General features: G+C 39.3%; 1 protein-coding gene across 3 annotated transcripts in view; it reads left to right on the top strand.

The window, feature by feature from the left end:
• The first annotated feature begins 4,485 nt into the window (after window positions 1–4,485).
• Window positions 4,486–14,394, top strand: part of LOC307043810 (microtubule-associated serine/threonine-protein kinase 1-like) — a 72,736-nt gene continuing 62,827 nt past the window's right edge. For 2 of the 3 annotated variants that reach the window (XM_079688678.1, XM_079688676.1), the window contains exon 1: window positions 4,486–5,543. In XM_079688678.1, coding sequence (XP_079544804.1) covers window positions 5,505–5,543 — 39 coding nt within the window. In that variant the 5' untranslated portion in view covers window positions 4,486–5,504. The remainder of the gene's footprint in view (window positions 5,544–14,394) is intronic. The other variant, XM_079688677.1, reaches the window with a different exon arrangement.

The following is a 14,394-nucleotide window of genomic DNA, read 5'->3' as shown; positions in this document are numbered from 1 at the left end:
AGGAAATAAAAAAAGGATCTCACCTTGTGGTAAACCCGCAAGAGAAAAATCATTTGAGTTCCATACTGTTTCAGAATAATCGTTGATGTGGTTTGGAACATGATGGCGTTTGATCATGGCAGCATTTAGCTTTATCTCCGGTAGAATTTTGAGCAGGCATTAGCTCCGCCTCCTCTTTTTTTTTTAAGTCTAAGAACCCCGAACCTGCCTCTCTCTAACAGGCCTGAAACAGAGGGATATGAGGGATGTCTGAAATGCATGATCTGTTTGGTATTTTCAGCAAAAACACATCATAGACATGTTTTTTATATATTTGTTTCTGAGACCCATAATATATGCCTAAAAATAGCATGATAGGAGACCTTTAAGTCCACTGATTTTACACAGGGAGCTCTACACTACTTCGTAATAGAGTGTCACAGTGACGCGTCCTAATAACCGGAAGTAAGCTGCCCATGGGTTCCTTCGACAAAAAAGCAATGCAATTTCTCCATAGGATTTTGGAAAATAGCTTGAAATAAGGTCTGTGGTTGACACACATTTAATCTAATCGATAGATTTATGATCGATAGATTTATGATTTAGAAAATTATAAAAGTAGGGTAGACATGTGGAGATTATCCGACTGAACAAAACGTGATCCGTCTCTTAAATGTGTGTCAACCACAGACCTTATTTAGAGCTATTTTCCAAAATCCTATGGAGAAATTGCATTGCTTTTTTGTCGAAGGAACCCATGCGCAGCTTACTTCCGGGTTTTAGGACGCATCACTGTGGCACTTTATATCCTTTGTGGCTCTGAAGGCAGCTTTGAAAGAAGAAAACATTAAGTAGACCAACTTTAGAGACAATTCAGGTTAGTTAGGATCTCTTTCATGACCCCTTCCTTTTTAATAATTGTTTTTAATCTGTCTCTTGTGAGTTCCCCGCTTTTAGAAGTGCAATATTAAAATGCTGTAGTATTCCTTTATGTCAGGAAGCTGTCCAGATCCTGTCAAACTTGACGACTGATATTTAAAAAAAGACAGATACCATTTGAAATGTACCCTTTATAATGCTACAACAGTATTTTAGATAGATTACGAGATTGATGAATTATTACAGGAAAAAAACACAGATTATTTGACGGAAAGAAACCACTGTATGCCACTGTCATACCATAGATGAACCATTAGATGAGGGAGTTGTTCATGTGTGGTGGAGAGCTGGGAAGTTCAAGTGGTGGTGGTGGTGAGGGTGAACCCTGAGTGATCTGTCAGCAGTTCGTTTCTTAGTTCGTTTTATTGACGATACATGTAGTTACTCAGTGGGGGAGAGGTTTTGAATGAATATTTGACCTGCATATGTGCCGTTTCAGTTAATATGTCAACAGGACTCAAGAGCTTTCTCTCTGAAATCACCATGTTGGGAGTTTGTCTCCATGCCAGCGGTCGTTCATTAACATTTGCATCAGGGATGCAAGTAAATGAAGGGAGAGAAGCTGTGAAATTTGATGTGGCAGTGAATCCCATGTGTGACAGGTGTGTATGTTGAATAATGCATAATGCTTGGTGCCATTTTTCATTGAAATAGCAAAGGAAGCATAACAACAGGCTGTGTTGAATGTTAATACGAACACGTAGTGTATATGGACACACATCTTGACAAAGTACTTTAACTTTGAACTAAGGTTACTTAGTACCTTTATGGAAATGTTTGGCAGAGGTTCTGTCTCATGGTAGGTTAGGTGCCTAGTTAACATGTCTGTCCATCTCATGGCAAGATCTGGGTGTGAATCTCAACCAGCTGTTCGTTGATGCACGTTGTCTGGGTTTCAAATAGGAGTGGGCCGTATGGATAAAATCCTCCATAATGCTGTATGTCATTTTATATCATTTCAATATTTGTTGATCATTTGATTATTTAGTCAGCCTCAAAATATCCTAATCCAACTTTCAAATATTTGAGAAATTGCTGCTTTTCTTTGTTTTATTTGGATTTTGGGTAGTTGATGAGACAAAATAGGCTATTAGATGATTTCAACTTGGGTGTTGGGCTTTTTTCACTATATTGTGACCAAACAACTAATCAACAAGTCAAGCATTAGATAAGATTAATCATTAATACAATGATGTGTTAGTTGCCAGTTTAATTTGCACATAGCACATTTTCTACTAAATGTATGTGGTTCAAAGATAAAATAACCAGGAATATTAGCTGTTAAAAAAAACCTGACTATACAGATTGATGCACAAAGGAACATCAAATAAGGCCATTACAGCAATGAACTTGCACACCTGTAGACAAGAAGCAGAATGAGAACAACAAAGATAACAACATCAACTTTATCCTATATCACTAATACAAATTAGCCTAAGGGGTCATTACAATCCGCACAGTCAACAACATCCTCTACCCTCAGTCCCTCGGCTTGAATTAGAAACATCTCCTATAGGCTCTTGTCTCCTCCTCCTCCTCCTCCTCCTCCTCCTCCTCCTCCTCCTCCTCCTCCTCCTCACCACTGCCTCCTTACTGTCAAGTTCAAACGCCGCTGGCCTTCCTTAAGAGCTTGTTGAGTCTGCCGATTTCCCAGGCTTGACACCACCTCCCCAGAACGCCACAGCGGAGCACAGAGCACTGGCTAGGACTGATACAAGATCTACAGGTCACTGTTTCACACACTGAAGGCCCTGATCCTCCATGAAGAACAGCCTACTCTGTCCCTTCTGAAGAGCGCTTCAGTGTTGTGGATCCAAACAAGTTTTGTATTGGTTTAGATCCCAAGGTACTTGTATGAGTGCTTCCTGTTCACTTTCTCTCCTTGGATGACAACAGGACAGGAAGCGGCCTCTTTTTCCTCTCTTAGTCGACTATAAGCTCATTGGTTTTGATGATATTGAGCTTCAGGTAAATTTCATTTAAAAATGTGGCAGTGCCCTCAATCAGTCCTTTGTACTGTACAAATAGTCGTTAAAACTACATTCACACTGCAAGCCTTATTTGAATGTATTGCTCAGATAAGATGTTTTGTTTGGCGGTTTTAAATGTGGTGAATATCAGATTCCAGTGCACTTTTCATGTTCCAGCACTGACCCACACTCACTAGAATAACAAAACCAAAACTTCACATGCATCACACTGCTGACAGAAGCAAGAGGTCACTGAGGTCGGCTCTTATGGTTTCATCTATAATTCATAACATTCATTTAAGTCTTGAGCTTCTTTAAGCTCCCCTTTAAGGCACTTAACCCTTGCAGCGGCGTTGTTCTGTGGCCCATTTGTATTATTCTTTGAAACAATATGCTTACAATAAGACCCACAAGTAAGCCCACATATAAACTATGATGTCTCACATCTCACTTTCTCCTACTGACTTTCCTCCATCGCAGCTGTCTTCCATGTTTGAATTCACAAGTGACTCCTGGTATCACACAATTTAAACAAATGTCAGCTGAGAGTGACAAGAAAGTTGTACAATGACTGATACGACTGTTCAGACTAAGGAAGCATTGCAGCATAATCAGACCTTATCTGGATGAGTGACACATATTATTGTGGCCCAAAAGATATCCTTGATTTCAAAAGACATTATGCACATAAGTCAGATTAAGGACACTTTGGCCACAGTTTGAACATAGCCTTGATAAAGTAAGCATTTAATTATTCACTGGTATCATACATACTGTATATAGTGCTAAGTCACCTGCTACCAAAAATGCACTTAATATTGTGCTTAATGTTTGCAAGAATGTATGAGCAGAAATAGAATACAACAATTGTGTCTTTGTTTTGATAATTGTATAATGACCTGAAACTAAGGATTTTTGTGTTAGTTTAGAACGAGCACTTAATTTCTACATAGGGTCCTCTTCCCCAGAGTCCACCATGTTGCACCGCCATGTTCTACGGTAGCTCAGAACAGAAAAAAGCAACACTTAATCTAAATAGGGCCCCAAAGTGTTTTTATGTTATCCGAAGGCCACCATAGCTTCCTAAGCACTTGTACAACTGCGAACCCTGGAGATGTTACTGCGCTCTAGTGAAGTGTTGGATGAAGGGGGGTGTATTTAGTTGGGTGCAATGTGCAACAGCTATGATATATACTGCCAAATTCACTACAACACACATTTACATTAAAGTCCTTCAACGTCTTCAGTACAAATACAATGTTATTTTGCCCAACTGAGGGAGTAAATGGCAACTTGATCGGTCACGGCCACTGTGCTATTTCTAGTTTTTGCTTGAAAACCGACTACAGCAATTCATTTATTAGAGGGTAGCCTACCTATTAATCACTTAGCTCATCATTATACTGTTGCTTGAATTGTATCATTTTCAAGAATTCCTTTTAATGTTAATTATTGTATTATATTACTGATTCACCTGAGCTGTGCAAAAATGAATGTCCTCCTTTAAAAATGTTACCTCGAAAAACTTGTTTATCAAAACCCTCTTCACTAGCTGATGCAAGCCTCTGGTGACTGAAGGGTTAAGCGTCATTTGGTAGTAGGAAGTGGGTGGTAAGAGCTGAGGATGGAGCGAAGCCTGTGCAGCGACCACAGATCGTTACGCGAGAAAATCAATCTTACATCAGAGAAGAACATAGTGAACAACATATCGTGTACCTGTGAGAAGACAGAAACACGGACAAATCTTTGTATCGAAGGAGGAAAACGCGAAGTGATCAACCTGCTTTCAGCTCCGATGTGTGCATCACCAGAGGGACGTAAAGAGTCGCTAAATTGTCATTGATCTCGCCTTTTTTTTTTTAAACCTTTGACAGCGCCTGGATGTGCCATAAAATCGAGATTTGTAGTTGGGCAATAATGTGCAATATGCATGCTATGAACTCCGTGTACATGCATGCACTGGAGCTTTCTCAGCCCAGAAATGGTGTTTGTGCTTTAGCTGGCGTGGACTCCTGTAGTATGTAGCGGATTTCTGCAGCCCGTAGCTTCCATGAGAGGATCGTTGTGAGAGGGGCAATTTACAGGATGACAATAGTTGCATTTTGCTGTAACTGGTGCAATTCTTATATTATTATTTAAAACTGTGACTCATACTAGATGTCTCGGGGATGACAGATGTGTGCAAACTTATTTGTTTCATCTTATTTGAGCTTTGATAAGCTTCAGTCTGACAGTCTGGGCTTCTTCTGTGTCTCTCAGCTGGACTTCTCATTCAGCAGATCCCACCACATAGCAGCCCATGTCAGTCTCCATCACTCTCTAAGTGCCAGGGTTGAGCACTTTTATATATTTTGATTGTAAAGTTTTTTTTTTTTGCGAGACAAGATACGTTTTTTCGCAAGCTTTCGATGACCACCCTCACCAAAACAGCAGCAATTGATCACTGTTTTTCGCTGGTGATGTTAAAAACGGACGACACAACGCCAAGCATTTCGGTTTAGTAGTAAATTGACTCTCGCTGAAAGCCACGCGAGAGTAGTGCGTCTTCTCGCCCTCGTCACCTGGAAACCACAGGAGCCCACGTGACACTACGACAGGTGACCCCGGACACGCGCCATGGATGATTCTGGGATCATCCGAAGACGGAGGCTGCAGGTGAGAACTTCTTAACCTTATTTGTCACCATATTGTTTTGTTTGAATGTTGTACATAAGCAACATATATTAATTCCGAATAAGTGCAAGTGCTGACTATTTTGACACTTAGCTATTATTATTGTTGTTGTTGAATATCTTGCAAAATCATGATATTTCATTCTTTTAAAAACGTCCAGCTCATTGATGTGCAAGATTGTCCACATGTGCACAAGTTACTGTTTGGAAAAATCTTAACACATCTTTGACAGTGAACAAACACAATTTGTAAAGGCAAAACAAATAAGTGCAGTGATTGAAATAGCTGCTAAATAACAGATTTGGATTCAGAATAATATGTATTTACCCTATAGTATATGCTCAGCTACACTACAAGTAAGAAACTGGCAGGTTTAAAGCCACTCCATAGGAGGACATACCAAATACAGTCTCTAGCAAGGTGTAATTGAGAATGAGGTTAACTTTGTGTTTTATTGCTCTTTCTATGAGGACATAAGATATGTGATTTACTAAAACGACCCCTTTTTATGTGGATTTATTTTGGCTCTCGGACTGTAATGGCTTGTGTTGTCCTTCAAAAAGGGACTGTCTTTGTAGAAGATATTATCTGCAGTGCTTGGGAGAGAAGGTAGAAGGTTTTGTCCAACGCCAAGTGGTAAATTATGTCGCAATCTTGAAATGGAATGACATTTTTGAGCACTTTACTGAGCTGTATTTTTGGTTGTTAACCCGGTTTGGCACTTTAGTCGCATTAAATACAAATATAGAAAATCATCATCATCATCCACTATAAAAACAGTGATGAGTCTGAGCTGCTGAAAGAGACTGAGTAGTAGATTATGTTGTTATTTTTGGATGATGAAGCTAGTCACTTAGCACATATCTTGTACATAATGACAGACACGGGAAGGCGCTGGTTAAAGCTTCCCCAAGGCTTTCCTCTGTGCGGTTGGCGATTGCATGAAATTAATCAAGTGAGGCAGGCAAAGCTTACTATGCAGGGCCATTGTCTGTCTGCCAATGCTTTCCTGGTGAATTAATTTAGAGTAAAAGTACTCAGCTGCACATTCTGCCAAGATATTCTGCTCTTGAAGATTGCTCTTCATTTATAAAATATAGAACAGCAACGTCAGAAAATTTCCTCCACAAATGTTGTTGTTCAGCTGGGAAAACATAGCAGTAACACCGCCGGTATCAGAGTTAACTCCGCAAGTGCCTTACCATCCTGTTGTAAGGCCTAGTGGATTAATAATCATAATAAATTATATTTCTATAGCGCTTTTCTTGAACCCAAAGACTCTTTAAGACGGATTAAGCAGACACTAACATTGATGTCTGTGTTTGATTAAGTAAGTAAATGAAGATTTTATTCTTAGTAAAAATCTGTTATCTCTACCTGCTGGTTGTTGAAGATTTCCTGTGAACTGTATCTTGGTGAGATTTAGACTGAGGCTTTTGATAATGGTTTCTGGTAAAGTGCAGAGAGAGAAACAGAAGAAAGATCAAAGATTGTAAAATGCCCATACATACTTCCTAAAAACCCAACTGACCTATTCAAAATTATTTATTGTATGACCATCTGTCTTAAAACCAGCAGTATTCAGTTACATTCAAGGACAATTAAGAAATATTTAGTATGAAAATATAACTTAACTTTTAAAGATGTAAAACCATTGCATTTTACAAATGTTAATATACAGATAACTTTACCAACCGTACCTTACCAAATTGTTGCCAGATAAAGGAGTAAATTGTTAATGTGTCATTTTTGCTTGTTAAAATGCCTGTATCAAGGAATAGTTTTAGTTTGAATATTAAATAAGCTTATTTTGAGAAGTTGTGTAGAGGACTTGATTTCTTCAATACACAAGATTTCTATTATCAGGCAGAACTCTCACTCACTCAGATGATTCATGTATCGTTTGCTTTGTTTACATAAAAAGAAGAAATAAAAGAAAAATCCAGTTCGGAAACAGTCTTTCTGGCAGAGTTTGGTGTATGGATGAGAAGACATTGAGTCACTTTGCTCCTTTTGATTTACATATTTCTCACAAGTTAGTTGTAGTTGAAATTTAAACATGAACCCTGTCAGTGGAAATGAAATCAAACACACACACCATAGATGGACTTTGTTTCCGACTTAATCAGGAACAAACTGATAGTCATACAGCAAACATTCACTTACAAGATTACCGGTGAGTCAAACTTTGGATTTGAGTCAGAGTGCATAATAAGGTCTGTGCTCATGCAGTGGCTACACTAAGCATATTGTGAGTGTGTGGGTGTGTTTGTACATAACTTTCATGCCTACACGTACATATCAAATTGACTCCCACCCTCTCCCCCTACTCTCCATTTCCATTGAAGTGGCCGATATCCATATCTCAGACAGAGGAGGTCTAAATGCTGCGGATGTGGCGCAGTTGTCAGGCCCATTAGCAGAACTAATGGTGGCCTAACAGCACTGTGAGCCCTCAGGGAGGAAGACTGACCACCAGCAGCAGGGGGGGCTGAAAGGGCCCGGGGGAGGGGGGGCGGGTGGTGGTGGGAGAGGGGGGCGCAGCATAGACCTGAGGCAGGCAGCAGCTGTGGGCTACAGTAGACCCCATTAAGAGGCTATTACAATATCTGGATCCCTTTTCTGTCTGGATCTACTTTCACACTTGAGGAGGAGGAGGAAGGGGGGGGGGGGGGGGGGGGGTGTGTGTGTGTGTGTGTGTGTGTGTGTGTGTGTGTGTGTTGTTCGTGTCTCGTAGAGATTACATCACTTTTCATTAATGATTGTGGACACTGAAAAAAAGGGGCTAAAACTAAGGTAGGGCTTAGTGTCAATCAATATTGAAACCCAATTTGTATCATTGATGAAAATGCAATCAGGCCTCTCATTCATTGATTTAACAAACACAGCCACATTGAAATCATATGCATGCATTGTTAACTTAATACAAACTGTAAATACACTTTGAATGGTTAAAAAACGTTGTAAAATATACAGAAATAGGATCTATTTGACTACTAAGGTTCATAACATTTCTTATAAATCTTATGGAGAATCAGTTGCCAACTTCCCGGTACATGACAGTAAAAACACTGTATTGTACATTTTTCCTTAAATGTAGTCGTTAAATAATTTTAACGATGTATACCAAGAAGGAAGTTTACAATAGAAAATATAACTTGTCAGCACTCTCCGGTGGACAAACAACGTCAAGGAGACATGGTGTCTACATTTCCTGTAACGCATCTGCTTTTTATCTTCGATGAGTTTGCCGCAACAGAACACAGTGTCTCCTGAGTTCTTCATATCATAATTGCAGCAGGCTCAGACGGCTTCATCACCTGGACGTAAATGTGTTTGTTTTTGGAGCGCTTGCTGAAAGATCCTTCTTCTTGGAAGGACTCACTCTCTTTAATGGCTACTTGCAGTCACTTAGTGTCCTGATTGATTCATCCTTATGTCTTCCTTAATTATTCTTTGTCTCCCTCACTTCCACAATACTCTACACTTCTATTTTATTTATTTAGCACTCAGTTTATCCTTCACCTTCAACATCTCCTATTATCAATCCATATATTTCTCTATGTCTCCCTTCTTCCTTACCTTCATTTTCACTTTCACCCTCTCTTTCTGGCAGCTCCACATGGCATACCATTGTGAGGGCGTGACATGGGGCTGAATATAAATGACATTACAATAAAGTACATGACTTAACAGATGGTTTTGTCCAGAGAGACTTGCCGTTTCCCAGCCTGCTGTCACCAGATGCTGAATCTCAATCTCAATCTTTATTTATTTATATAGCACATTTAAAACAACCTTCAGTTGACCAAAGTGCTGTACAGGCAACAATATTAAATAACACAATGGGAGTACAATAATAAAACAATAATTAAACATGATAAAAAGCACAATGACTAGAAACATATACAAACAAACACATACAAATGTAAAAATGTAATGTTCAACTCGTATTGAATGAATAACACACATTTCCTATATCATTCGCATGCTTTTTCAATGCATGTTTTGCATTTCATTTCTCGTTGTGGTAACATAAGACGCTCAGATAAATTGTTTTGGTGGAAAAAGCGGGAAAGTCAAATGCTAGAGGAGTTTGGGGTGGATGGATAGGTAAAAAAACAAAGGACTTTCACCCAGAAGTTGTTGATTTATTTATGTTGACAACTTAACTTCCGCATGTACAGTAACTTCACAATTTTCATTTCCTCAGTTTAACTCAAACTATCAATCAATCAATCAATCAATCAATCAATCAATGTCAATCAATGTTTATTTATATAGCCCAATATCACAAATGTTACATTTGTCTCCGTGGACTTCACAGTTTGTACAGAATATCAGTATGACAATAAGACACCCTCTGTCCTTAGACCCTCACATCGTACAAGGAAAAACTTCCAGAGAAAAACCCCGCAGTTTAAAGGGGAACATGGGAGAAACCTCAGGGAGAGCAACAGAGGAGGGATCCCTCACCCAGGACGGACAGACGTGCAATAGATGCCGTGTGTAAATCAAAGAGATAATACATTTTACAGCATAGGTAGACCAAATGTTTGGAAATGCATGTGTCTATAATAAGAAGATGAATCCACGAGGATGTCAACAATCCTGTGGGAGCCATCAGGGAAGTAGTATGGTGAGAGTCAGGCAGGACCGCAGAGACAGGTTCAGCCACGTCTCGAATTCCAGGACTTAAATCCAGAACTCAGGATAGAGGATCCAGGACTAAGGATCCAGGACTCCGGATCCAGGACACATGATCCAGGATACAGGACCGCAGCAACAGGATCAGCCACGACTCAGGAACCCGGCGTAGATAGACACCAAAAAGACATTTGGGGAAGCTGGGTTATTCGGAACATGAGAGTACACAGGCACAGACAGACAGAAGGAAGATGTCCCCAGACAAACTAAGCCTATATCAGCAAAACTAGGGGCTGAATCTTATCAGCCCTAACTATAAGCTTTATCAAAAAGGAAGGTCTTAAGCACACTCTTAAAAACGGATAGGGTGTCTGCCGTCCGGTCAAAAAACTATGATCCTTTCCTAAACCTAACCCATTATGTTGTTTAAATTCATAACCTTGACCACTTGTGGTTATATTCGCTCATTTTTGCTTTATTTGCCACCTAGTTAGAGGGAAATCTTTGGCGAAAGCGGTGATTGGACGTGATGATAGTCATAAGGTCATATATTACTGTTTTCATTACTGCCAAATAATTTTTTTTTTTAAATCATCACATAGTACTGGTCTTCCTGCCAAACGCCATTATTTTCTCACACGAAACCTAAGAAAAAGAAACTAGAATGATTAGTGGCTCCACTATATAAGTCTATAACTGCGGGTGAGTGTGTGTCATTGAGATGAATCGTTTTCATCTCAAGTGAAGATGATCCTGACAGCTCGAGCATTAAGGTGTGTGTGGATCAACTTACAGTCACACACATACAAACAGCAGTCATACGACATGTCTCACCTCTCTGCTGTAGGATTATGCAGTGCAACACATACACACACACACACTGCACACACACTATCATCATTTTTCCAATATTTTGTTCTGGGCAGTGTGCCCATTTCCAATATGCTAAGCACAAGGGATAAGAGTGTGATCACTGCAGACGATCCAGCTCTCTTTGCCAAGTCCTGTCACTCACTGCCATGCCCACCGCTTTGTTCTGCCCCACCACGTCCTTCTGATGTCAGTATTATTCAACGAGGCTAGGTTTTGAACTGAGACAGCAAAGTGTAGATCAAAGCAACAGATCTGGGACAGAATATATTTGGGAATAGCTTCAAATATTTGGACTACTCTAACTGGGCCTGAATTATCGTGCCAGACATCTTTAAAGCCGAAAGCTTATTATTTGCCAAAACACACACAAATTGACAAAAGTAAGGAAAGAAAAAGCACTTATTTAAGGACTAAACTAGATCTGGTGTAGAAAGAAAGAGAAATAGGTTAAATGTCCTTCAATGAGACATTATTTTTTAGAGCTCAGTGTAATGACCATTGATCTCAAAGCTTTTAAGTACAACCATTAGACTGAATAATACACAGCGTGACATTTGCCTCGCAATCTGCTGTCAGTTTTGGCAGTAGAAACAGAACAGAAGCCCAGAGCAGCAGCATATTAACATTCTTCTTTTCTTCGGTTTCCAGTTGGCCTTCGCTTTATCTTTGGGTAAATATAACGCACAAAAAAACAGAACAAAATCATGTGACACCTTCTCTTCACTTTTGAACGTCTCTTTCAGAATGAACTGTATAGCGGCTGAAAGAGAATGATTTGCAGTCACTTGAAGAACAACTTTTTACCATCAGCACATCTTCTTGTCTGATTTTAACGTATTGATCCTTCAGTAAAACAGCAGAAATATGACACTTACAGTATTAATGACTGTGTGCATGCTTTTGTGTGTGTGTGGGGAGTATCACACCTTTCTGCTGTTTCCATCTATTTCCCCACAGGCGGATATTGATGCAGTGTCTAGTTAGTGTGAGGTTTGCTGTGTGTGGTGAAGTGTGGGGACACGTCATGACATTCAAGTGTAATCGTTGTGGCAGGAAATGTGTTTTAATGGTGAACAATCACACATAATGATCATCCAGGCCTGTGATTACTGTTATATTACTACCCTTGGCTTTTCTTTTATTTGTAATTACATTATTGATACTTCATATGCTTCACTTATCCGTCTTTTTCATGTCAGGATCATTTTTCTAAAATGGCCCACTATGACAATTGCTTTCTTTGATAAAATAGAATTGTATGAATATAAATGTAAATGTAGACACAACCCTTTAGTTTGGGGTTATAGCAATACTGATGTAGGGCCGACATTTTCATCAACGCCTTAAAATGGAATATCATATTTAAACATGAACTTGAACAATATCCAAATTGCATGAGGCACAATATTTGTTATTTACAAAAGATGTTTCAAAATAGCCTTCTGAATGAACTATTGTGGGGCTGTGTAGCTGTATCTGCCCACAAATTATTGTATACACAAATGAATACAATGCCTGAAGAATTAAATATTCATTTGTTTTATGAGGGAACTGTTCACAGATTTGTTGCCCGATTGTGTTCTTTATTGTTTCACGGAAGTCTTAAATCCGGACTTGAATTCTCATGAGAGATGCGAATGAGACTTGTGTCAAGTAACACTAATCCGCACCATGATTTGGATTATTCTTTGCTCCATGCTAAATCCTTACACAAAGTTTTCAGGAACATTAGGGCCAGTAGTTTGTTCTTAATCCTGCTGACAAACATCTTAAAAAGCGACTTCCTTGGTGAAGGTGATGTACAGCTGCGTCACCATTAAAAAGATGACAGTCAGTCCTATTAAACAATATTGTACCTTTTTAGAGATTTGACTGCCTTTCCTTGTACTTTTGTTGCAATCCAAATCCAATGTTATACTGTCTATCCTTTTTGTAATATGCAAGGTTCATTTTCTTTGCCTGTAGCTGAAGCGAAGTGGATATAAATCAGAGTTTTGATAGGTTGTCATGGTCACTCATGAGAAACGAAGAAGAATACTGTTCATAGAAATGCTCGAGTAACCAGTAACATGGCAACAACACGTAGCCGTCTGTCAGACAGTGAGAACGAGAGGGAGCAGGTGTTGGGTTTTATCCATTAGCCATCCCTATCACCACACACACACACACACACACACACACACACACACACACACACACACACACACACACACACACACACACACACACACACACACACACACACACACACACACACACACACACACACTCTCTGCGGAGTAACCCTGGCCGAGCTCACTTCCTCTCGATGATGTAACTTGCTCCGTCCCAGAAAGAGCTCCCTATGGGTGATGTCACTCCCATAAAAGAAAAAGTGATCACTCTCTTAATTTAAATAACTAGTTGGATATATTGGGAAATACCTTAGTGTGCTCTCTTTAAGAGGTTTGGATTAGAAGATCAATTTCACCTCATGTTTGTATGTTAAATATGAAGCGACAGACAGCCAAAAACAGCTATCCTTCACCCAAAAGTTACAAAAATACACCTCTAAAGCTAAGTTATTAAAACATTATATTTGTAGGTTTAGTCTGTCCACAAACAACAATTTTGTAGTTTTATAGGTAGTTATGTAGTCTTATTTGTTTTAGCTTACACTGAGATCGCAAGGCAAACAGCAGATAAGCTACACTTCAACGTGGACAGAACAACTTAATCCAAATGTATTAAGAAAAATGAGCAGCTTATTAACCTCTCTAAAAACACAAATAAAGGTTTAATGTCACGTTTTGATTATACAAATGAGATCCACTAACACTTTAAGCAACCTTTTGAACATTTCGAGCAAGGCTACCTGTTTCTCCTGCTTCGTATCTTTATGCTAAGCTATCGGCTCCTGGTTTGAGCTCCATACTAAACACACGAGAGTGGTACATATCTTTTCATCTAACTTTCACCAAGAGAAAGGGAATAAGCATATTTCCTACAATATAGACCATTTTATTTAAGTAGTCAGTGCAAAGTAGCATTTGTCATGTCTCTTTGTTCATGTGTTTACTGCTGCTTATACTGACCTTGTTGTCAAGATTGTGGTAGAGATTTCTTCAACAAGCCTTTTATAAAACTGTTTCTGATGCATAACAATGTGTCTTGCAGTCTTTTCTTCTGCTTGCTGGCTCCCAATAGGTTTGCATTAAGTGCCAGATCTAATGCCTAAGTGCTGGAAAGTAAATCAGCGAGTTTGTGTTGTGAGTTTGTTTTGAGATTGTTTGGAGACGAGAGCTCCAGCTGTCAAGTCATGTTTCATCAGCTC

This window comes from Notothenia rossii, assembly GCF_949606895.1.
Source record: "Notothenia rossii genome assembly, chromosome: 1".
Lineage (NCBI taxonomy): Eukaryota > Metazoa > Chordata > Actinopteri > Perciformes > Nototheniidae > Notothenia > Notothenia rossii.
Note: the sequence above shows the minus strand (reverse complement) of the source record. Positions and strands in the feature narration are given on the sequence as shown.